Below are 23819 nucleotides of genomic sequence, written 5' to 3'. Positions count from 1 at the left end.
TTTTCACAGCATACAAGTGAAGATATACTGTTTAAGTCCATTATTAAATTTTGGAGAGGAAAACAATGTTCTGAACACTTAGTTAATTTACTGTTTTTTTTTTTTTAACTTCGCAAAATCATGGAGTTTTACTTTTCAAAACAGCCCCTGCGTAGTATATATGAATAATTGAAATTTATATACTGGTGTATAATTAGTAAAATATCTCAATCAATTCTTATTAGCTGTGAACTTTAATATTAGCTATTAACTGTAATGTGGCTTGTGTCAGGTGAAAGCAGAAACAGGTAGCTGCCATGTTAATCTGACCCAAGAAGTGCCTTTGTTTCTGGGCACTGTGCCAGTGTACAAGAATGGAGAAGCACCTCCTGTAGATTCCTCCGAACCATTACAACAGTCTCACAAAGCCACTATGCCTATGACACAACCACCCTTCAATCCTTCCATGCCAACAACACAACAGCCATTCAATCCTTCTATGCCGACAGCAACAACAGCCATTCAATCCTTCTGTGCCGACAGCACCACAGCCATTCAATCCTTCCATGCCGAACGCACAACAGCCATTCAATCCTTCCATGCCGACAGCACAACAGCCACTCAATCCTTCTATGCCTACAGCACAACAGCCATTCAATCCTATGCAGACAGCACAACAGCCATTCAATCCTTCTATGCCGACAGCACAACAGCCATACAACTATGTTATGCCGACAGCACCACAATCATTCAATCCTTCTACACCGATGGCACAACAACCTTTCAACCCTTCTGTACATGATGGCACAACAACCTTTCAATCCCTCGATGCCGAATGACACAGAACTCATCTGATCCTTTCCAAATGCCTCCTTTCAATCCTCAAATGTATGTGGCACAATCTACCTCAAATCCTTCAGCAGAATTTTCCTCCAGCTATCTCACTCCCTTGTTGCCAAAACCAATCATGCCCATGACTCACCCACCCCAATCAGGGCGGCATGGACCCAATAAGGACTTATTACTGGTGAGTTTTCATATATATATATTGGTTTGCAAAAATTACTGAGAGACCAAACAATACACATTGAAAATATCAAAGGCCAACCGTAAACTTAAATTTTTAAAAAATCATTCCATTTTTTCTGCTTAATTTTGTGTTTAAAGTTTGTCTTTTAAATGTTCAATCATGTGGTGTTATATTAAATAGATCATAAAGTGAATCTGTCAATTTCATTAATATTGATGTCTCAGCTATTTGTAATTAAATTATCTGGAAGTATCAAATGATGAAATTCTGATTTATAGATTGTACTCTGTTAGGAAAAGCATGTTAGATAGTTTGATAATTGGAGAAAATTAATGGAGTGAATTTACATAGTATAAAAAGTTGTGAAAGTGGGGTACATAGTGTTTTGGCTAACATATTACGAGAAAGAAATCACACCCTACCTCTAACTACATCTCTTCTACACAATAGACAATAGACAATAGACAATAGACAATAGACAAAAATTCTTTATTAACATGCTCATTGAGAACAGAATTAGCGTCATAGTAAACACTACAAGTGTTTTTTTTACAAAATATAAAGTTTTGTAATGATATAAAAGGTTACATTGTAAAATTTAAATGATCCAAATACTCTTTGAAAAAATTCTTCTATGGAGTAGAAGGGGCGGTCAGCAAGCCATTTGTGTAGTGCTGGTTTGAGTTCATTCTCTCCTTTGTCTCTCAGCTCTGATGGCAGGTGGTTGTGAAGCTTCCTCCCGATGTATGTAGGCTTCTTTTCGAACTGTGACAGTCGGTGGGCTGGAAGGGTCATACAAAGTAGTGTCTCTGAGGTTGTACTGATGAACTTCACCCCGCTTTGGTAGGCCCTTTCTTACTGCGTGCATCACAGTTTTCTTGAATGTATAGTGATACGATAGTGAGGATCTTTATGGGTTCTAAAGGCTTCTCTACAGCTGTTTTGGTGGGTTGCAGTCCTGCAAGTGTTTCTGACTGCGGTTTTTTGTTTTTTGAGAACCCTTTGAATCTGACCAGCTGATGTTACCTACCCATGCTACTAAACCATATCTTATGTGAGCCTCAAACAAAGCGAAATAAGCAGCTCTTGTAGTTGTTTCATCAGTAGAAGCTTTGATGTTTTTAATTGCATAGAGGCTGGAACTTGGCTTCCCACAGAGTTTGTCTACATGAGAAGTCCAGGATAAGTTTTTATCCAGAGTTATGCCCAAAAACTTGACTTCGTCATTTCATTGCAACACATCTGGTATACATGGCACACATTCAGATTCTCCTTCCAAAAGCTATTTGGGCAGTTTTGGTAGTGTTTACTGCTAAGTCATTGTTATGACAGTACTGATAGGTCATGTTGAGGGATAGGTAGGATGTGATTGCCATATTTTCAGTTGAGGTTTCACTAAACATCAAGGTTGTGTCGTCAGCATACATCAAGGTTAAGCATGCATCACCAATGTATTGAGGTAAGTCGTTAGTGAAAAGGATGAAGAGTACTGGTCCAAGAACAGATCCTTGGGGGACACCTCGGTTTACAGGTAGGAGACTAGATCTTACATAATTGGATATTCCAATTTTCTGTTTTGCTTAGCTCAACCAGTTGTTTTCGTCCTCCAAGGTAACTTTGGAACCAATTTTTAGCTGTTCCTGCTACTCCTAAGTTTTCCAGTTTCCGGATGATGAGATCATGGCTAAGACAGTCAACAAACGCTTTACTAAAGTCTAGGAAAATTCCAGTAGTTAAATTCCCTTCTTCAATACTATCTATAAGAGGACTCTACCATTTTTATTATAGCAGTGGTGGTAGAACCCTGCCTTTAGTAAAGCCATGTTTGACAGTTTGTCAGTAGATTATGTTTTTCGCAGTGGTCCAGTAGCCTTCTGAGAACAATTCTTTCGCACAGTTTTTGAGAAAGTGGATACAAGAGAGATAGGTCTATAATTTACTGGGATCTAAGTAGCTTCCATTTTTTATATTTTTGGATACACTTTTGATAGTTTTAGAGCTTGAAGGAACTTTACCACTTCTGAAAGACTTATTGAATATGTCGACGAGGGGCAGTGCAAGTTCTTCAGGGCAAAATTTGAGTATTTTTGAAGAAATCTCATCTAAACCTGATGAGTTTTTTTGATTTGAGGTTTGTTAATGATTGTTCTGACTTCATTTTCATTTGTTTCTCGAAGGTTTATGAGCTGTTGAAGTGTTGGCTGTTACAGGTGGTAAAAAAGTTCTTATTATTCCATTATTTTTTTTTTCTAACGTTTTTTCAGCTATGTGTAAAAAGTGAGAGTTTAGATGGTCTGCTACTTCTACAGAGTTGTCAATGATTTTTCCATTAACTTCTAGCTTTATTTCGTTCACTGACTTTCCTTTCTTGGGACCATGTTGTGTGTTTATAACTTCCCACATAGCCTTGGATTTATTGTCGGCACGGGCAATGTGGTCTGATGCCGCTTGTTTTCTGAGGAGTTTCAGTCGTAGGTCATAGTTTTTTTTTTACATCTTATTGACTCTTCCTTGTCATCAATAGATCCTGTCATTTCATATTTACTAAGGGCTATCAGGTATCTGTCCTTTAGTCTATTGGCTTCTTGGTCAGCAAAATATTTAGGTTTTAGTTTATGGCGTGTTTTTAAATTTCCTCTGGAGGGCATGCTGCATCCATGGCAAGTCGTAGAGAGTAGAGCTCAATCTTTCAAAAGCTTCGTCAGCATCTTCAGTTTGCAGAAATGTTTTGACCAGTTCTCTTCCCCAAGTATGCATTTGAGCTCTTGAAAGATTTTTTTCTTCTGAGGCAGCGACTCATTCTGAGTGGATTATCCTGTATTACTGCGAAGTTGACCTCACAGCTTTGGGCAGTATGGTCTGAGATGCCAGCATGGATAACCTTTGTGTCAAGCTTCTCAGTGTCAATATTAGAACAAATCCAGTCGATAGAGGATTGTGTAGTTGGGGTAATTCTTGGTCGCTGGAAGTTGTACCCTCTTGCTGTTATGAGAGGCCAGAGTCTCATCTAATAAAGTACTTCTTCTGTCAGGATTTAAAATGTCAACGTTTAATGTCCCCCATTATGACCAGAGGATAGTAGTCTATTCTTGTACTAGTGATTATATTAGACACTGTTTCTAGCGCTAAATCAAAATCTCCGTTAGGAGATCTGTATGTACCAAGAATGTGGATAACTGATTGTTTAAGCCTGATTTTGATCAGAGCAGCCTCAAGCGTAATCTCTCTGCAGAACTGGACAACAATAAGTTCTTCTGTATGCCTCACAAGGTTTTTGTCAACATAGATAGCAACCCCACCTTTCCTATGTTCTGTTCTACAGAAGTGGGCCTTGAGGATAGTATCCTGTGATTACGGTGTTTTCTATTTGGTCTCGTTTAAGACCATGCTCTGTCAGAATTAGTACGTTTGGCTTAATTTTTTGAACTTAGATGTTGAAGTCTATTAATTTTATTTGAAATTTTCTTGTGTGTGTTTTGAATGCAGAATGAGGAGACTTGATGGATTTTTTAAAAATATTTTTGTGTGATGATCCTGGATCTCTCTGCTGTGCTACACTAATATTTTGTTCCAGAATATTTTTGTTTTGTATCTTTTCTTTTTTTGATGATTCTCTTCTAAAAAATGAGAGTTTGGATGGACATTAACAAGTTTATTTGGTGATAACAAAGGTGATCCTGCATATGTTGCTGGAGTTCACTGTCATAATTGGTCATATTCGGTAGTATTGGACAGTTCTTCAGGTTGGAGTTTGACTTTGGTTGTGCAGTTTTTTTGACGGAGTTTGTCTGATTCTCCCTGTTGTTGCATTAGTCGAGAGTTTTTATTGTTGGATCTTGACGGGTTTTCCCAGGCTGATTTTGGTTAGATGTGATTTTACTGGCTAGATTTTTATTAAAAAATTCTTCTATGCTTTCATTTTTGTCTCGGAGTTTTAGCAGAAGTAGGGGGAAGTTTGTCTATTCTTATTAGTGTTATTAGAGATCAAAGGCATGGATACCTTATTGGTTTCCGAGCTCTGTTGAGTAGATATGCTGGTATCATACATGGTTGTATAGATTGTGGGGGTTGGGTTTTTGAGGTTTTCATTTTTTTTGAACTTGTAAGGAAATACTAAATTTGTTTTGGATTTTCTTAGCATTATTTGTTCCCCCAAAAGGTTTTTTAAGAGGGGTACGGCAAGGTGTAGAATTCTTTGTTTTCCCACTGTTTTTTACTAATGTTTTGTCCTCCTTGTCTGCCAGATTTTTCACCTCTGCTTCCAAAATTTTGAGTTTTTCTTCAAATAAATTCTGATTTTTCCTTAGAGGTCCTATTTCTGTGGAAAAGAGAGGAAGGGTCGAATTTATTGAGTTGGTGTTATGTTCTGTTTGGGATTCAGCGTTTTTCATCAACTTTTCCTCTTTATAACTTAAGTTTTGCCTATTTGAGAGTTTTCTTTTCAAATTTATAATTTCCTTATCGAGTTCATTTATTTTTAATTCATATTTATTGGAGAAGTTCTGCTTGCTTTCTGTCATGGTCTTCAAAAAATACTTTGCACTTTGAGAAGATTTTCTTTATCCCTGATTCCTTGTGATTCCAGTTCAGCATTTTTTTCTTGAAGTTTTTCCATGGCAAACATATATTTTTCTTCACAGTTTTTCTAATTCTTCAATTTTGGCCTCCATGTTGGTCAGCTTACTACTTAGTTTGGTATTTTGTGATTTTAAAAAATTGTTCTCGTCTAACAATGCAGAACCAATTTTTTAGCAGCTGCAAGTAAGTTGTCTTCAGTATTTTCTGGGGTTAAGTTCCATAATACTTTGTTCAAGTTCTTGGATTGAAGAGTTAGAGCTATTTATTTCCCATTTGTACAGGGAGTTGCGTTTTCGGACTACATATCTGTGAGGAGCTGCATTTCTTGCACATCCAGTTTGTAGAGTCTTTTTTTTTGAGAGATCTTTCAATTCCTTACTTGATAGGTTGACACAGTCTGCATGGTAACCATGTTTTTACAATTGCCATTACAAAATATTCCTTTATATCTGACCCCTATTGTACAAATTCCACAAGGATATATTGGCATTTTAAATTCCACAGTCTCTACAGACTGTTTGTGTTTGTGAAATATATTAACACATACACATATATACATGTATATGGTCAAATAGTAGTAAGGTTAAAATGATTAAAATTTTCAGTTTTTTTTTTTTTTTTTTTTTTTTTTTTTTTTTTTTTTTCTTGAGAGTTTGGCTGATTTTCAAAGTTTAAATCAAAAAAATTCCACAGATTGTCAAGGATAATATTAGTGCTCTTGTATAGGGAGATTGTCAGAGTGATGATTTATATATTAATGAAAACTATATAACAATGTCAAATTAGTTAGTAAGTAGGGAACAAGTCGTCAGATTGTTTTAAGAGAGTCAAGGTTAGAATCAAGGCTGTTGATTGCTGACGGCTGTGTACACCGCTGTGTCAGTAGGTTCAGGTGTGGAATGTGACGCTGTCAGCACTATCAGCACTGTTTCCAGTTGTCACCATATGGTTTTGAATTTATTCAGTAATTCTAGTAAAGTTTCTTGGTTACATAAATGTAAACTTCATTGAAAATACTTTGTAGTGTGAATAAGCCTTTTTAATACGATTTCATCAGACTGTAGTTCTTTAAAATGCTTGAGATTTGATTGCAGGTATGTTCATTGAGTTACAGCTTATTATTTCTTGTCATGATATTTCTTGAATTGATTAGTTTTCTTTAAGTTTTATTGTGAAATGGACTTACAGTATTTCCAGGTAAATTGCTGCACAGGTGAGTAAATATTTGTTGTTGAAATACACACTTATGAACACTTTTAACTGGGAGCCACTTCACTTTGACTGTAGTCAGTCAGCCATCTTTTTTTTCACAAATTTAAAGAAATATTTTATGGCATGTAGTTTAATTGTAACACTTTTTTCATCTGCACATTATCACCGACTTGTAGTTGGTGGAAAATATGTGTGCTTTGGTCCAAAAGTGGACTTCAAGGTCTAGTCAAAAACCTCTCCAGTTTGAAAAAGAGGCTTGAAATTATTTTAAAGGAAAATTGTGCAGTCTAGGAATTAGATTTTTCCACTGGGTCACCCAGAATATATGGTATAAGGTCTAATTTTATAAAGTTCTGAAAAAAATTAATGTTAGTCAGCCTCGTATTAATAGTGTCAAAAGGGTCACCTGACCCAGGTGTACTTCTAACAAAATATACAAATGTAATTCTTTGCACAAGCGAGGCGATAGAAAGGGATTTCATAACTACAAACCCATCTCTTTGGTTCCAACAGTTTTCAAAGATTATTAAAAAACCTCTTTTATATGAATTATTTCTAGTTCCAATTAATCAGATAAACTAGGAATACAGTAAAACACAATGAACTTAATATACTTAGGAATTTATTAAAGACCGACTTGGCCTTCTTAAAATCATTTTGTTTGTTCAATCAGTCTGTCCTATAAAACACCTTGTAAAGTCAAATTTAGATTATTTATGTTTTTTTTTTTTCTTTAAGACTAGGCATACCTTTTAAGTGTACAGTCAATAATAAAGGTCCTTGTATGGCTGTATACTTAAAACAAATTAGAACGGCCCATATGCAATTTACATTACTCAGGTAGGCTATTCAGGATACCAAAATTGTTCATCAAAGCTATGATTTCAGCCACTACCAATCTAATATCTTAACCCTTTGAATGCCACAAGGCAAAAAATTTAGTACAAAAGAAATGCACTAGCAACTATATTGCAAGTCATATGCGAAAAATGCCAGGGAATAATAAGAAGTATTACCAGGCTTCAGGAAAAAGAATATATTTTTTCATACTATTTTTTATGAAACAGGTATCAAAATGTTTGTAATAAATTGTATTACAATAAAATGTTACAAAACAAATGAAACAACAGAAAATAATATTAGTTTTGGCATGTCAAAACCAAAAAAATGTATGAAGCAATATTTATTTTTTTTTAGTTTTTTTTTTTTGACAAATTAATAAGAAACAATTTTACCATGGGAACAATCTTTTAAATATTTTTTATAACATTGTTAATGTGAAAAAAATAATGGTTAACTTTTTTATATAATTACTATAGTTACATAACAATGTTTGAAATTATGTACATAATAAAAAAATTATTTTTTCAGTACCGGTAACACAACACTAAAACAAAAATAATTAGCGCATTACGTACATTTATCCGTTGATTCTAAAGTCCAATATCCAATATACAGGGTGAATTTAAGTTAGTGTCGAAAAAATTTTTGGGTGATACTACTCAGTATTATAGACCAAAATATGGAAATAAAAAATCCCTATCCCATCTATCTTTTAACTACGACCAATTTCGCTCTTTTGTTAAAAAATCATGTTTTGTTGCAATAAAACTCAATTTTCCTCCATTATTTTTAATGTTTTTTTAATTCTGAATCAATTTTTGAAATCTACACAAAATTTTTACATGGGAATAATGGAGAAAAACTGTCTTGAAAATAAGTTTGATACAAACAAATTGCTAATAAATCAAATTCTTAAGTTTTCGGCAAAAACATTAAAAAGATATTAGACCAAAGGAATTAAATGAAATTAATTCTGAAGAGAGGCCAATACCACAAAAAAACTTGCCCATTTTGTGGGCTTTAAAATGACATAATGCAAACGTTACTTTTATTTTCATCTTATACTGGTTATTAAAGAATCAGTATTGGAAAACAAGGTCTACTTAAAATATCACGGTGCCAAATAACCAGTCAATATTGTGTTTGATTCAATAATAAATCAAACATAGGATAAACACATAAAGAACAGTTACAAAAAAGAATAATCATAAAAGTAAGTAATCTACAAATTGCTTTCAAATTGCCTGCCTCCGTTTCTAATGCAGGCTCTCGCACGCTTCCACATGGCCCTAACCGTCACGTTCAAAGATAACTTGTTACGCACTATTTGGGCAGCTAACTCAATCCGGTTTCTTAAGTCTTCCTCAGAGTTTACAGTGGTCGAGTAAACTTCCTGTTTCATAGTCCCCCAAACAAAGAAGTCCATAGGAGATAGGTCAGGAGATTTGGCCGGCCAAGCTACAGTTCCAGCGCGACCTATCCATGTCGGGTAATTGTCCGTTAACCACTGACGCACTTCATTGCTGAAATGAGGAGGAGCACCGTCCTGTTGGAAAACTATGTTGTCCCTCTGATTGTGGTCCATATCAAGTCCATCTAGAAGTTGTGGACCTGGGCAAGGTACAGGTAGATTACTCAGACGTGAAACGGTTCGCGCGCATGGAGGGGTGTGGAGTTTGAGGAGAAGGGTGGGGCAGGGTGGGTAAGAGGAGCGGAACGGCAGTGCGGCCGGCAGGTGCGGCCGGCAGGTGCGGCCGGCAGCTACTAGCACTACTGCAGACATTGGGCTGATGCGCGTGTCTAGGCATTGTACTCCCTTAAAATTACACGACTCCAAGATATTGCTGGTTAACAAAATAAAATATTACGATGAATAAATATGTAATGAATAATAAAAACTTATGAATAAATTATTTCTGTGTTGTATACACTAGGCTTACCTTAATCATCCACTAAAGGAGTAATCCCAGCCATGCAGTCGTCATCAGTGATTTGTTCTTCGAAACGGCCGGAGCAATCGGCATCACTTCCTTCGCTATCACTGACACTGCCCTCACTTTCACTGTCTTCCCCCAAGTTAATAATAAATCTCTCCGTGATATCATCGATGATCCTTTCATGACGTAAATATTCTTCTTCCACCTTTTTCACGTGTTCGCAGCGGGTTTTCCATTCATCTTGAGTAATGGAATCAAACTTTTCTTTTGCTATTTCCATAACGCTTTTTGTAGAGAATTTAATATTTTTCTTTTTTATATACTCTTTTACCATGGCCCATATCAATTCTATTGGGTTGAGGTCGGGATGGTATGGGGGTAACCTTAAAACATGATGGCCTGCTTCTTTTAATATATGATCTATTTTAAAAACTTTTAAATGATGGCTTGTTAATTTTTATTAAGTTGTACAGTTCAGGTTTTAACATAGCTGAGTTGTGAGTAATATTTTTCTCAGTTAACCATTTGATCATATCTTTTTTTAAACTAGACGATGTTGGTGCTGGATTTAACTGTACATTATGGTAGGGCGCGTTATCAATAACTAGAACACTGTTCTTCTTTAGGTTTGGAACAAGTTTGTCTTCTACCCATTTCTTATAATTTTTAAAATTCATATCTTGGTGATAATCATCTGTCTTCTTTCCAGATTCAAACATTACCAAGGCATTAGGGACGAACCCATCTTCACTACCAGCATGGAGAACAATCACCCGTTTCCCTTTACTTATTGGGTTCTTTAAACCTTTGGTTTCACTTTCTGTCCAAGTCTTGGAGACCGCAGAAGAGCTGTGAAAATAAGTTTCATCCATATATACAATGTTATGCCCTGCTTCACGAAACTCTTGAATTTTCCTCAAATAATTTAACCTCATATTCCGAATATCTGACTTTTCTACGAGGAGTTTCCGATTATTTTCTGCCCTCTTCCACTTGAAACCTAGGTCCAGAATAATTTTTCTTAAACTATATATACTCCCTTGATATTGTATTCTTTCTTTCATTGCCCTTAAAATACCCTTGAATGTTGGCCTTTCCTCTTCTGTTACGTGAAACTCGTTTATCACTCTTCTTAGCAAGCATTTATTAAAATCATCGAAATCACTCTTTTCCTTTTTTCTTGGTCTTCTTTTATGGGGAGTGGTGAATTTCTTTGTTTCTCTCCCGGGGAATTTTCACTTTCTTTTAAAAACTCTATACACGGTACTTGATGATTTCCCACAAGCATCTGCCACTTTTAGTCTGAGCTGTTTTCCTGACATTCCGGGGTACTGTTTATGCATATAATTGTAAACATTGTATATTATTTCGCGTGCTTGACTGTGAATAACAGGTTTTTTTTTACAGCTTTAGAAACCGAAGCACCTGCGTTGTCCATTGTAACAACTGATACGTATGTTTTTAGTCACGCTAATAGACACTTCACTCGTAGAGCAGAAAGAACTGACTGACAGCGCTGCTCGGTGAGCGGGCCGGGCCGCGCATGCGCGCGCAGCGACATCTGTCCACTGCGCATCCAAGGACCGTTTCACGTCTAAGTAATCTAAGAGTATGCTGTAAAAAGTCCAAGTAAACTTCACTATTTAAGGTTCCTTGAAAAATGTGGGGACCCACAAGTTGGTTTCCGATGACTCCTGCCCATACGTTGAGATGAAAACGTCTTTGAAAGGAACTTTCTCTTGAAGCCCTGGGATTTTTGTTCGGCCCAATGGTGCATGTTATGCGTGTTAAAAACACCAGCCCTAGTGAAGGTAGACTCATCGGTGTACAAAATGTTTCTCAAAAAATGATATTGTTCAATATCACTATTGAGCAGCCAGCGACAGAACTCTACTCTTGGACCAAAGTCATTTGGTTCTAACGCTTGAACCTTTGTAAAGTGATAGGGGTGGAAGTTATTTTCGTGTAAGATTCCTAACACTTTACTCTGAGAAACACCAACTTCTCTGGCAAGTTGTCGGCTGCTGACCTCAGGATTTTCTTGAACTAAATCTAGAACTCGTTCATTTAAGCCAACATCTCGAAGAACAGGACCTACCTCATTACGCTGCCTGTGAACTGTTCCTCTCTCCAACAAACGCTGATGTAGCCTCGTAAAAACTTTATCACTAGGAACTCTACGATCTGGGTACCGAGCGTGGTATTCTCTCTGAGCAGCCAGAGCATTCCCGCCACAAAAACCATACACAAAATGCATCTCTGCATACTCTCTCGATGTGAAATCCATGATAGCTACGACTCAAATAACTATTTTTAAGTGGATAGAGGTAAAGTCAGCTGAAAGACAAAATAAAACCTGAAACATGGGGTATTCCTTCATACTTGTGATTGTAGAGATGAGATAGTCAGGAGTAAAAACTGATGAGATATGACAATCGAGGCGGGCAATTTGAAAGCAATTTGTAGATTACTTACTTTTTATGATTATTCTTTTTTGTAACTGTTCTTTATGTGTTTATCGTATATTTGATTTATTATTGAATTAAACACGATTTTGACTGGTTATTTGGCACCGTGATAGACCTTGTTTTCCAATACTGATTCTTTAATAACCAGTATAAGATGAAAATAAAAGTAACGCTGCATTATGTCATTTTAAAGCCCACAAAATGGGCAAGTTTTTTGTGGTATTGGCCTCTCTTCAGAATTAATTTCATTTAATTCCTCGGGTCTAATATCTTTTTAATGTTTTTGCCGAAAACTTAAGAATTTGATTTATTAGCAATTTGTTTGTATCAAACTTATTTTCAAGACAGTTTTTCTCCATTTTTCCCATGTAAAATTTTGTGTAGATTTCAAAAATGGATTCAGAATTAAAAAAAAACATTAAAAATAATGGAGGAAATTGAGTTTTATTGAAACAAAACATGATTTTTTAACAAAATAGCGAAATTGGTCGTAGTTAAAAGATAGATGGGATAGGGATTTTTTATTTTCATATTTTGGTCTATAATACTGAGTAGTATCACCCAAAAAATTTTTCGACACTAACTTAAATTCACCCTGTATAGTCTTCATATTTTCCAAAAAAATATGTACACTACACACACACACACACACACACACACAAAGTTGAACTAAAGTATCACTGTCACATTGAGAGCCTATGGTCAGGGAATTACGACTCACAAATCTCGGTTGGGTGTCTTGTACTGGTGTGTAAGTAGGGTCTTCATCAGTGTCATCAAAAATATCGGACAATGAAAAGTTTGAATCGTTATCACTACCTGACAAATCACTCAGTAGTTGTCTGTCAACTTCACTTACAGTTAAGTGATCACGATCCATTTCTGAATGTCTATTATTAATAACACATGAAAAAACAGTCACAATAACTACTAAAACTTACAAAGATATCAATTTAACAAAGCATTTTAGAGATCCTAATCTCAAAACGATGTAAACACAACCATGTGACCGAACAGACTGCTATATGTAGCGAGTTGTTTACGCGCCAATGATGCCCCGGCTGATCACCGCCAGCTGTTGTTGCTTCTATTATTCTGTGTTTTTTTTATCTTCACTAATATAAAGTACTATGTGAAATATTATTTATCTATTGCATGATAGTTAACAAATAAAACAATATTGGTTGTGAAAAGAATTCATGAAAAATAAAGCGTTAAAAATTACGATAACAGACGGCGACGACGGATCGTCGCCTGGCACTTTTCGCACAGGTAGTCGGCGACGATCTATCAAGGCACTTTTCACAAGGGTTTTTGGCGACGATATATCGTCGCCATGGCACGCAAAGGGTTAATAAAGCATTCAGACAAGCCATTTTTAGCAGAGTACCATAACGTAACGGTAAACACATTATTTTATTAAATTTGTCACTATTTTTAGGACTAAATTTTTTTCCGTCAATGTCTTGTTTAATACATTTTACAAGATGATATTGCTGCATGTAAAACAGTTGCCATTCAAAACTAAATTATGTTACTTTCAATGAATTGTGGCCACCTCAGATCACAAAGTTTGTGTCTCATTTTTCGACTAGGAGTAATGATCACTAAGACAACTATGTGAATTCTCTGTACTTTCTGATTAAATGCAGACCACACATTCAGAGCACGTTGAGGCTGTTATAATTGATCAAGTTTGCTATAAATATTGTAGAATATGTTTGAAGACTTGAAATAAATAACGGGCTAAGTGCCAAAAACAAAGTTTTGAGATAATCAAGTTGGTCTGTTGGGTAAAATAACTACGTACAGTATTGAGGATTATAATTTTATTTATAGTTACATGGGTACAAGATACACAATATACCTAAAAATCAGACAATGTATCTAGAATCATTTAAGAGTTAAAAAATACAAAAGTGTAAACATGGGCTAAGTGCCAAGTCATAAACCTATTTAATGGGCTATGTGCCATGTCATAAACCTATTTAATGGGCTATGTGCCATTGATTACATTTGCAAAATTTCTTCATAGAATATCTTGCTTTCATTTTTAAGAAATGGTAATAATTGACGCAAATCTTTTTTCTTATCTTCTGGTTAATCTGTTCTTTACAACTCAAGTTGAAAAGCTTGGTCCTTAATTTGTCCCATTTCCACATTTTTCTTCTTCAGTACATTACATTCTTTCCATGCTTCCATTTCATTCAATGTCCTCCTTGTTTTTTACTTTCACGTTGCCTTTAGATACTTGAATCCAGTGTACCTTGGATATTTCTAACTTTTTAGTATCCAAAGTGTGTTTTCAGCAAGCGGATTTAAAGTCAAAGAAATCTTCATGGAGCCATTAGTGTGACTGTATATGGGTTTTGCCTGTTTGCATTCGCTATCAAACTAACCAAATCCATTGGTGTTTCGCATTTTTCACACGCTTCCTTTTTTCAATGAGCGCAAAGTCCCTGTCACAGCTCATAAAAAGAGTGCCCCGGTACCAAGAACTTTTGATTAATTATTTCATGAAACTGTTCTGTAGAGATAAGATAGTACCACAAGAAACAATAACATTTTGTTCTTGTTTTGTCCAAAACAATTATCACTCCACACATTGAGAACCTTTTTGTTGGTTATTCCATTATTTAAGGACCTCAAAAAACAAGAAGCAATTACGTTAACTTCCTCTGCCTGTTATTGACTCATTCCATAAAAACATATTTCCTGTATTGGAGTCACCACCCACATGAATACATAAATTATAGCAGGATAACTGTCGTGAATAATACATTTTGTTGTGTGTTAAACATGGCAGTGACAGCACCTGCTGAAGATCCATAGATACAGTGCAAGATCTATGATTAGAATCTTTTGAGTTGGTTAAATCGTCTTTCATTACAGATAAAGCTTTTGCAGCTTTCCTATGATGATTTTCAATTTTAAATTGTAACTCTCTGTTTCCAGGGCTGCCCTGTCTCTGGGCTTTCAAAATATCACATGTGTCTGTTCTTGGAAGACGGAAGGATAAGTCTGGGAAATGTTTCTTGAAAGTACTAAAATAGTAACGATAAGTTATCGGAGAGTCAGTGTGGAGTTCTTTGAATGCAAGATACATTCTATTTATGCTTAGATCTTGGCTAAGATATTTCCTCGAACTTTTATTCCTTGTGTAATGGCTCTCATTCACGTGGGAAAGTGTTTATGTGTCCAACAACAAGCATTTTCATGTTCTTGAGAGAATTTCCTTGTTTTCAATTTATTACCTCTTTTTTCAGTGTATGAGGTCATGCCCAATTTTTTTCGCACTCACTAATGTTTTCAACTCGCCTCTTGTTTATGGAGAATGTATCCAAAAAAGTTTGTTTACAAACACTGAACACACCACCTCCTTCATTTGGTAGAGTAAAGCAAATAGTGCATTGCCTTCTACTGTCCTTCTCATTTGTGTAGTTACCATGTCGCCTTCTTTTTACTGGTATGAGAATTAGAAGTCCCATGAGAAGGTTGTTTTGTTTGACATTATCCTCCAAGTTGTAAAAATCAGTAAAGAGCTTCAACTTCCAATCAGAACTGATCGTCTTACACTCGTTCTTACATTTGCAAATTGCCTGTAAAATAAAACCTATGTTAGTAGCTGACATTACTGAGTGTCAGCCACTTAGCCCTATATTTCAAGCCTTCAAAAATTTCTTAACTATGTCTAACCTGTGTTCATTTCGTATTTCCTATGGTATTGAAAACCCATGCCTTTTGATTTAAAAAGTTTTGATACACGACAGCGATGATATTATTATCCTTAATAACTATTAATCAATTAAAAAAACACTTACCCTAGTACTAGGTTCTTCCTTAGCACTAACAATTTGTTTCCTCTTAGTTATGTATGCCAATCCTTTACTTCTTCGTAATTTCATCTCCTGCTGGATTGTACCTTCTCCTTTCTTCCTGTTTTTCTTTTTGAACATGATGTTCTTCAAATACGTTCTCCATAGTAACAGTTATAATGATCAACTAAATTATTACAATAGAAAAACACTAACATAACCTCAAACAGTTCACTTTAGCCCTTGTAAATAAACAACAGCAAGCTGACTAAAACTGGAAGTGGCACTTAGCCCGTCATATAGGTTAGGCGGGTGGGCACATAGCCCATGGCGCAGTCTATCGGATTTTTTTAAAACTACTTCCAATGCATTTGGCACTTACCCCGTTATATAGGTATGTAGGGCTTTACATTCAGAAACATATTCAAAAAAAAAAAAAAACCATTTCGTAATTTTTTGGCACTTAGCCCGTTATTTATTTCAAGTCTTCGTTTGTTCTTCTCTTTAAGATCAATATGAAGGAAACGCTCCAAGTAAAAATTATTTTGGGCTTTCCACGTGAAAGGGATTTCCTTGAGCAATGCTGATGGCAATTAAATAAAACTGTCCCTCAAAACAGTACGGATCAGTAAAATATAAAAGCTCTTAAAGGTCCAATCATAAATGATTGACAGACCGTATACACGCTATCATCACATACAAATGACCCTCACCGCATGCCACCGACCATAACTTCCCTAATATTGATAACTAAAGTCGAGAGAACAAACACATTCTAAAATATTCATAGTAAATTCGCCTAACCTTACCAGTCACAGCATACTCTGAATAGGTAGCCTCTGTTTAGTCAAAAAGTACCAATTTCTGTATGTGGAACAATATAACCACCATAGCTGTGTGGTTTCTGATCAGTTGGTTATTCTGTCAAATAATGTGAGCTTACCAATATTGTGGTACATTTATCAAAAATTACAGATGAAGTTGAGTCGTGTGGTTCATTCATTCAGGTGACCCATCTGGTCCCTCAACTTGTATAATCTTGTGCATGATGGCTTAGTCTAGCAGGACCTAGAAAATTAGTGGTGACAACACAGAACCTTGGTTGACTCACAAGTGAACTATTTTTTTATTTTCTCACTTGTCTTAATCGTTTGCAACACTGTTACTGTTACCTTAGTGTGTATATTGCTATATTATTATAGCGATTTCACAGTACTGATAAAATAAAATACTTATAATGTTTTTGTAGGTAATTTATTATCTTTTAATTGATTTTTTTCTTTTTCAGATGCTCAAACTGTTGCTCCTTAAATCACGGATGCCTTTGGATGCCTTGATTTCTGTAATATGTAATTAAGTGCATACTGGAATGAAAGATTTCCTATAAGTTAGAGTACTTGAAATGCTGATTCTATGAGGTTTGTTCAAGAAGTATAAAGATTGTGTTTTTATCTCTAGTGAGCATCAACTTTCAACTTAGTTCTTTCCTGAGCTATTTACCTAATTTTGTGAATCTATGTTAATTAGTTTTGATTTAACGATTAACAGAAATGTTTTATTTTAGTGCACATCAGCATGTTCTTTCTGTTTTGATGTTGTTCTAATATTATCTAAAACTTGTAAGGACTCTACGAAAAGTTAATACTATTTTTTAGTCAAAATTCTATAAGTAGTATGCAAGAGCTCTAGATGAATGAAAACTTACAAGAGGCTTGGCAAAGTCACAGTAAAACGGATGTAATATTGGCAGTTTATTTTATTGATAAGACATTATTCTTTATAAATTTATCTCTGTGGAACAAAAGTCAGTTATGGATACTATACAATTTTGTGGACTATAAGACACGGAGAGACTATTAGTTGAAAAAGGTAACAAAATTAATGTATTAATGCAGAATCTGCCAGCTGTCATAATAATAGTATGACTTGTTCAATATTTTTGGCTAAACTTAAATATAAATACTATTTAACTCACCCAGTATTTCTACTTGCGACTTTTTTGTTCTCAAAAGTTGAACGTTCACTAAAAGTTCTCAAGTTTCAATGTGTTGAGGAAATTCACCTAAATGCAACAGAACATTTTCTGCAGTTGTACAAATTTAAATCACGGTTTAAGCAATAAAAACTGCACTGGATTTTATGTGGCATCACAGGAGTACCTAAGTCAAACCGTTCATTCATAATTATTTCAGTCCTGATACTTTTTGAACAGAACTCGTATATTGCAGTATCAAAATATGCCCGTTCGATTTGAACTGACCACTGGTGTGGGAATTTGTTTCTTCATCATATACATATTAGCCTATAATCAGTGTCATAGTTAATCTAGTCTTTGGTAATCAATAAAACTCGCATTGTCATATTTTGTTTATGACATCTTTACTAATCGAATAATTTTATAGGAACTTAAAACCAAATGTTGCAATGGGAATATAAGGTGTATTTTTATAAGTAAGTACTGTTTCAATTTAACAGTATAAAAAAGTCACTTTTTGTAAAAATTGTATTTTTATATGAAAGCATAATATACTTTTGTAAATAATTGCAACCAATATTAACTTTTTATATAAAACAACAACCTTTTGTTTAGTGTTTTGATAGAAATTTGATAGAAAATATATTAGAATACAAACAATCATACTATTTGGAAATATTGGTATTTTACAATTCAATTTACTGTACAAGATGTTTCTTCAGCCATTTTTATCAACAATACACACACTATTGTGGTGTCAGTATTTAAATTGTATTTTTATAATTTCCCCAGTTACTTTAATAATGTTGTTGAATAAATTTATCATACTGAAGTAATTTTTGGTAAGTGAATTTTGAATCAAAAGTTTTTGTGATATTTCTGATAGTTAGTGCAGTATAGATAAAACTGATGTGTTTAATCAAAGTATTACTTTTTACTTGAATGATTACTTGAATGAGTGATTTAACGAGAAAACCCAGCAATATTTTACGTTAATTTTAATGTCATGTAATATTTGTCAGTGTAATATATATATATATATATATATATATATATATATATATATATATATATATATATATATACAGGGTGAGTTTTTTAAAGTGATCCAATAGCTAACTTTTTAATTACATGACTTAGCACCACACTTTAAATTTGGAACTTGCTCAATTTTAAGTTTCACTCAGGAATACACTTTCAAATTTTTTGAAGATGGCCGCCATTTTCCAATATGGCGCCCAACTTTAAAATCTTTTATGGAACACCCTGTATTTTATGTTGTTTTTAGATTCTACTCTAAAAAATAAAACCTTTTTGTACTTGAGAGTTTTTCCATATCTCTAATGGTTCAGGAGCTACGTGGACTGGAAGTTTTCATAATTTTTTCCAATATGGCGCCCAACTTTAAAATCTTTTATGGAACACCCTGTATTTTATGTTGTTTTTAGATTCTACTCTACAAAATAAGACATTTTTGCTTCTGAAAGTTTTTCTATATCTCTAATGGTTCAGGAGCTACGTGGACTGGAAGTTTTCGGATTTTTTCGAACTGATGGTGAAAACTTTCAGTCCACGTAGCTCCTGAACCATTAGAGATATAAAAAAACTTTCAGAAGCAAAAATGTCTTATTTTGTAGAGTAGAATCTAAAAACAACATAAAATACAGGGTGTTCCATAAAAGATTTTAAAGTTAGGCGCCATATAATTGCTGTCATGTAATTAAAAAGTTAGCTATTGGATCACTTTAAAAAACTCACCCTGTATATATTCTTCAAACCAGTCCCAATAAATTATGCATGCTTTCCTATCATATGTTTTGAAATAGCTTTTTACTAAATTATACTCAAGGAGTAAATTTAACTAAAATGCTGTAAATGAGTCCATGTACAAACCCTTTTACTGACAAACCCGTTTTTGTGATGTGTAAAGTGCCATGTTATAGACCAGGTGTCATGCTAAAAATAAATCCTCAATTTGAGTAAAATGTAGTTGTCTTGTATAATTTTATTTGTAATGAGTAATAGGTGAATTTGTGTTTTTTTGTAATGAAGTAATTGTATACAAATTTATTTTTCTACCTTTGTAGATAGAAATACGTTAAAAAATTATTAATACAACTTAAAATTTTGTATTTATTTTTAATTAAATAACAAAACCATAAATAAAATCAGGAATCACAACATTAATTACTACAACATAGTAGAACACAGCTGACTAAAAGTATAAACAACAACACCCATTGTTCAGAAAAAAATACTAAAATACCAGCATGTACAAATTCGCATGTCAGCAGTAAAAGGTTTTAATATATAAGAAACTGGCCCTTAAAATTCACTAAACAGATTTATATTTAATTTTATTGTGACTGGGTTGATTAAGATTCCTGTCAGTGTACACTAAACATATTATATTTTATGTGCTTTTATAATTTTATATACAGTGGAACTTGGATAATTCGAATCTCAAGGGACCAATAAAAAAATTCGAATTATCCAAAAATTCGAATTAAAAAAGTTAAGAATTAAAGGCTTAAAATAATGGCACTTCACATCTTTGCTGAAAACCTTTATTGAAAATAACATGAATGGTTGTAAATGTATGTTTTTCTGTGCATTTCTACCAAGCAAAGTATGGTAAAACAGTGCAAAATTGAATCATGAATTACCTAAAAAAATACACAATTGCATTATTTGTTTTTGAATAAAAGAAAATAAGTTGAATGGTGATAAGGAACATTATAAAGTATAATATTATTTAATTTTTTCGAAAGAAGTCGGAAATCTTCACACTTGTTTTCTAAAGTTAAGTCTTTCGGAAGTGACAAAAGATTCTGCCATATTCAATGAATTGAAAATAGACTCACGTCATTTTTACTTTCAAAAATACGTCTAAGTTCCATGATGTGATGCGCTGCTTCGGCCGCACTCGGAACGTTTATTTCCGCCCCAACTGATGACTCGCCGTCTTCGTCACCCGATGCCATGTCGCCATCTTTTTTATTATTGAGCACTTAAGTGATGATCTCCGCGTCTGTTATCTCACCACATACTGCAACATCTTCATCCACGTTGACAAAATCTTCAAACCAGATGGCAGGGTCAGTAATGATGTCCTCCCAGCCGTCAACTGAAGGTACCGCTTCCGCTATAATGTTGTTGGCTTTTACGCCGTCGTCCTCCTTTTTTACAAAACCAGCTTTTTTAAAGCAATGTTTGATCGTTTCGGGCGTTACTTTGTCCCAAGCTTTCTTGCACATGCGAGAGGCTTGATCGTTTCGGGCATTACTTTGTCCCAAGCGAGAGGCTTGAAGAATGTCTAACTTGATTTTTACGGCGTCGCTATCTTTAGTCAGTATGTACTCAACCAATAAACGTCTGTAAAACTGTTTTAGATTTTTTATGATCCCCTGGTCCATAGGCTGGAAAAGTCACGTCTACAAAACAATATGCGCGGAAGGATAGGGCCGAGCCGGCCGGCCGGGCGGGAGGGTGGCTAGATCTGTGTCCAATGGCCTTGCTATTAGAAAGAGTGCAGCGTCTTTTCGCGGGTTCGAATAAAAAGTTCGAATTATCCAAAATAAACTTCGAATTAACCACGATATTTTTGCATTACTTATATAGAAAATGCTAGGGACCAATATAAATATTCGAATTAAAGAAGATTTCGAATTATAGAAGTTCGAATTAGCCAGGTTCCACTGTATTAACCTTATAAGATTAAATAATGTTAATCTGTTATAACCAATATTAGATTAGATAACTTTTTGCATTTATGGTATTTTATATCCTACTTTTATAATAGACAAGATAATGTTTATACTGAACTACTTGCTCTTTTGCAATTGTATATATAAATATTAGAAGGTCTGTGATATCAATGCTGTTCCTAGTCAGTAAGGAAAACTATGCCTAGGCTTGCTTTGTAACGGAAGTGTCTTTGAAGAAAGTGTTCAAATAAATAGATTTTTAATCTAATTGAATGTTTTAAAAAATGTTTAGAATGAATAATTATTTTAGTACAGTAGTCTGTTGCGTTATTGATGGTATATGAATGAAGTTCATGTTTAAGCTTCTGTTACATCAGATGATTTTGAATTCTAATGCAGAAAAAGCATTGTTTGAGTGTATTGTACAGTTCTATAGTTTTGATTTCAGTCTGTATATTTGTATCTCATCAGTATGGGCTGGATTTACAAGGACTGTCCAGAAAGTATCCGACAGTCAACGATAACTTTTTATCTACAGCAGCTACTGTTATGAGATAAAAAATGAGCTTCCATGAATTTGTGGTTGTGGTTCGACCTTTTTTAAAATGGGTGCGATTCGATTGAAAGTGATAAACAATGTGGTTAGCCTTCATCGACATAAACCCCTGAAAACACAGAACGGGTGTGGAAGAAATCAGTTTTGACTCTATTTTCTTTTATCCATTTACTCCGATACAAGATTTATTGAAGTTTAAGTGTCAGGAAACAAGATATTTGGTTGCTGTCTAATACTTAATCTGTTTATATTGTTTAAGTTGCTGACAGTGTGAAAGCATGAAAGGAGAGGCAAGGACAGTGGGAATAAAACAAAACATTGTGGATATTTAAGATTTAAATTACTTTTTCAGAATATCTTTTTTGTATAATCACAAATAAGTAGCTCTTAATCCGATGTGGGCAGTGAAAAACCTCGGGGCTTGGCACTAGGCAGCCAGAGTTATTTTCGGCGGACAGTTTCCATGCGGCAATTTTGTATTGCATTAATTGCTGTTCAAAAATGTATTTTTATTAGTTCTACACATTGTATCAGTTGCTCCACCATGTTTTGGGATCGTCATAGTAGTGCACTAAGTTGTGCACCTGATGAGACAATGAGAATACCTCTTCACCTAGATTGCACTACTTTTTGTAGTTGGAGTGTCTCTGATGTCGAAACGATGCAGGGGGTTTCATTTTGAGCTTCTTCGTTCTCCGTTGCCGATTATTTTTGGTTCCCTTCAGACTTCAGGAGTCAAGTCCTGTCAGACTTAAGTGAATTTGTTGTAAATATTGTATTTACTTTAAAATATTTAATCCGAACGTACCAATTTCCGTATGTGGAACAATATGACTGCCATAGCTGTGTGGCTGTGTGGTTTCTGATCAGTTGGTTATTCTGTCAAATGTGAGGTTACCAATATTGTGGTACATTTATCAAAAATTACAGATGAAGTTGAGTCATGTGGTTCATTCATTCAGGCGACCCATCTGGTCCCTTTAGTTTTATAATCTTGTGCAAGGTGGCTTAGTCTAGCAGGACCTAGAAAATTAGTGGTAACAACACAGAACCTTGGTTGACTACCAAATAAATTTTTTTGTTAATTTTTAACTTATCTTACTCGTTTGCAACACTGCTACTGTAAACTTGGTTATATTTTTGGTTATGTATGGTGATTTCATAGTATTGATTAAATAAGTCATTATTAATATTTTTGTAGGTAGTAATATAAACAAGTTTATTAGCTTTTAATTGTTTTTTTCTTTTCCAGATTTTGATGCTCAAACTTTTGCCTGTAAGTCACGGATGCCTTTGTATGCCTTGAATTCTGTTATAAGTACTTGAGTCTATACTCAAATTGCTCATTTGTAAAATTGTGAGGTACCCATGGAGAAACCTTTTAAAAAGTCATGCAATGTTGCAGATCTGCATTACTGCAGATCAAATCCCTAGGGAAGCTTAAATCATTAATTAAATGCATTGTCTGTCCTTTTGGACAATTTTGAATTGCAGATCTGATCAATGTTCTCTTCAGTAATGGTGAAATGCAGCCTTCCTGAGTATTTATACCCTTGAAGCGAATTACAGCCTCTTCTATAGAATAGAATAGAATATATTTTATTGCGTTGACAATATATATTACATTGTATTGCAATAGTTAATAATACCAATTTTTTACGGTATTTATCTTAAAAACTAAATCCATTCACTCGACTTTCCATACAGTTGCACGCAGGC

At 34.5% G+C, this 23819-nt stretch overlaps 1 protein-coding gene across 2 annotated transcripts; it reads left to right on the top strand.

Annotated features, from left to right (window-relative positions):
- Positions 1 to 271: 271 nt before the first annotated feature.
- LOC124372262 (arrestin domain-containing protein 3-like) lies at positions 272 to 23804 on the top strand (the record flags this gene model as incomplete). Of its 2 annotated transcripts, none has more annotated exon segments than XM_046830639.1 (3): positions 272 to 1006; positions 17151 to 17204; positions 23353 to 23804. In XM_046830639.1, a coding segment is annotated over 1 exon segment (510 nt), but the record flags the coding sequence as incomplete, so codon positions are not given.
- Between the last annotated feature and the right edge of the window lie 15 nt (positions 23805 to 23819).

Source organism: Homalodisca vitripennis, unplaced genomic scaffold (genome assembly GCF_021130785.1).
Source record: "Homalodisca vitripennis isolate AUS2020 unplaced genomic scaffold, UT_GWSS_2.1 ScUCBcl_2781;HRSCAF=7868, whole genome shotgun sequence".
Taxonomy (NCBI): domain Eukaryota; kingdom Metazoa; phylum Arthropoda; class Insecta; order Hemiptera; family Cicadellidae; genus Homalodisca; species Homalodisca vitripennis.
Note: the sequence above shows the minus strand (reverse complement) of the source record. Positions and strands in the feature narration are given on the sequence as shown.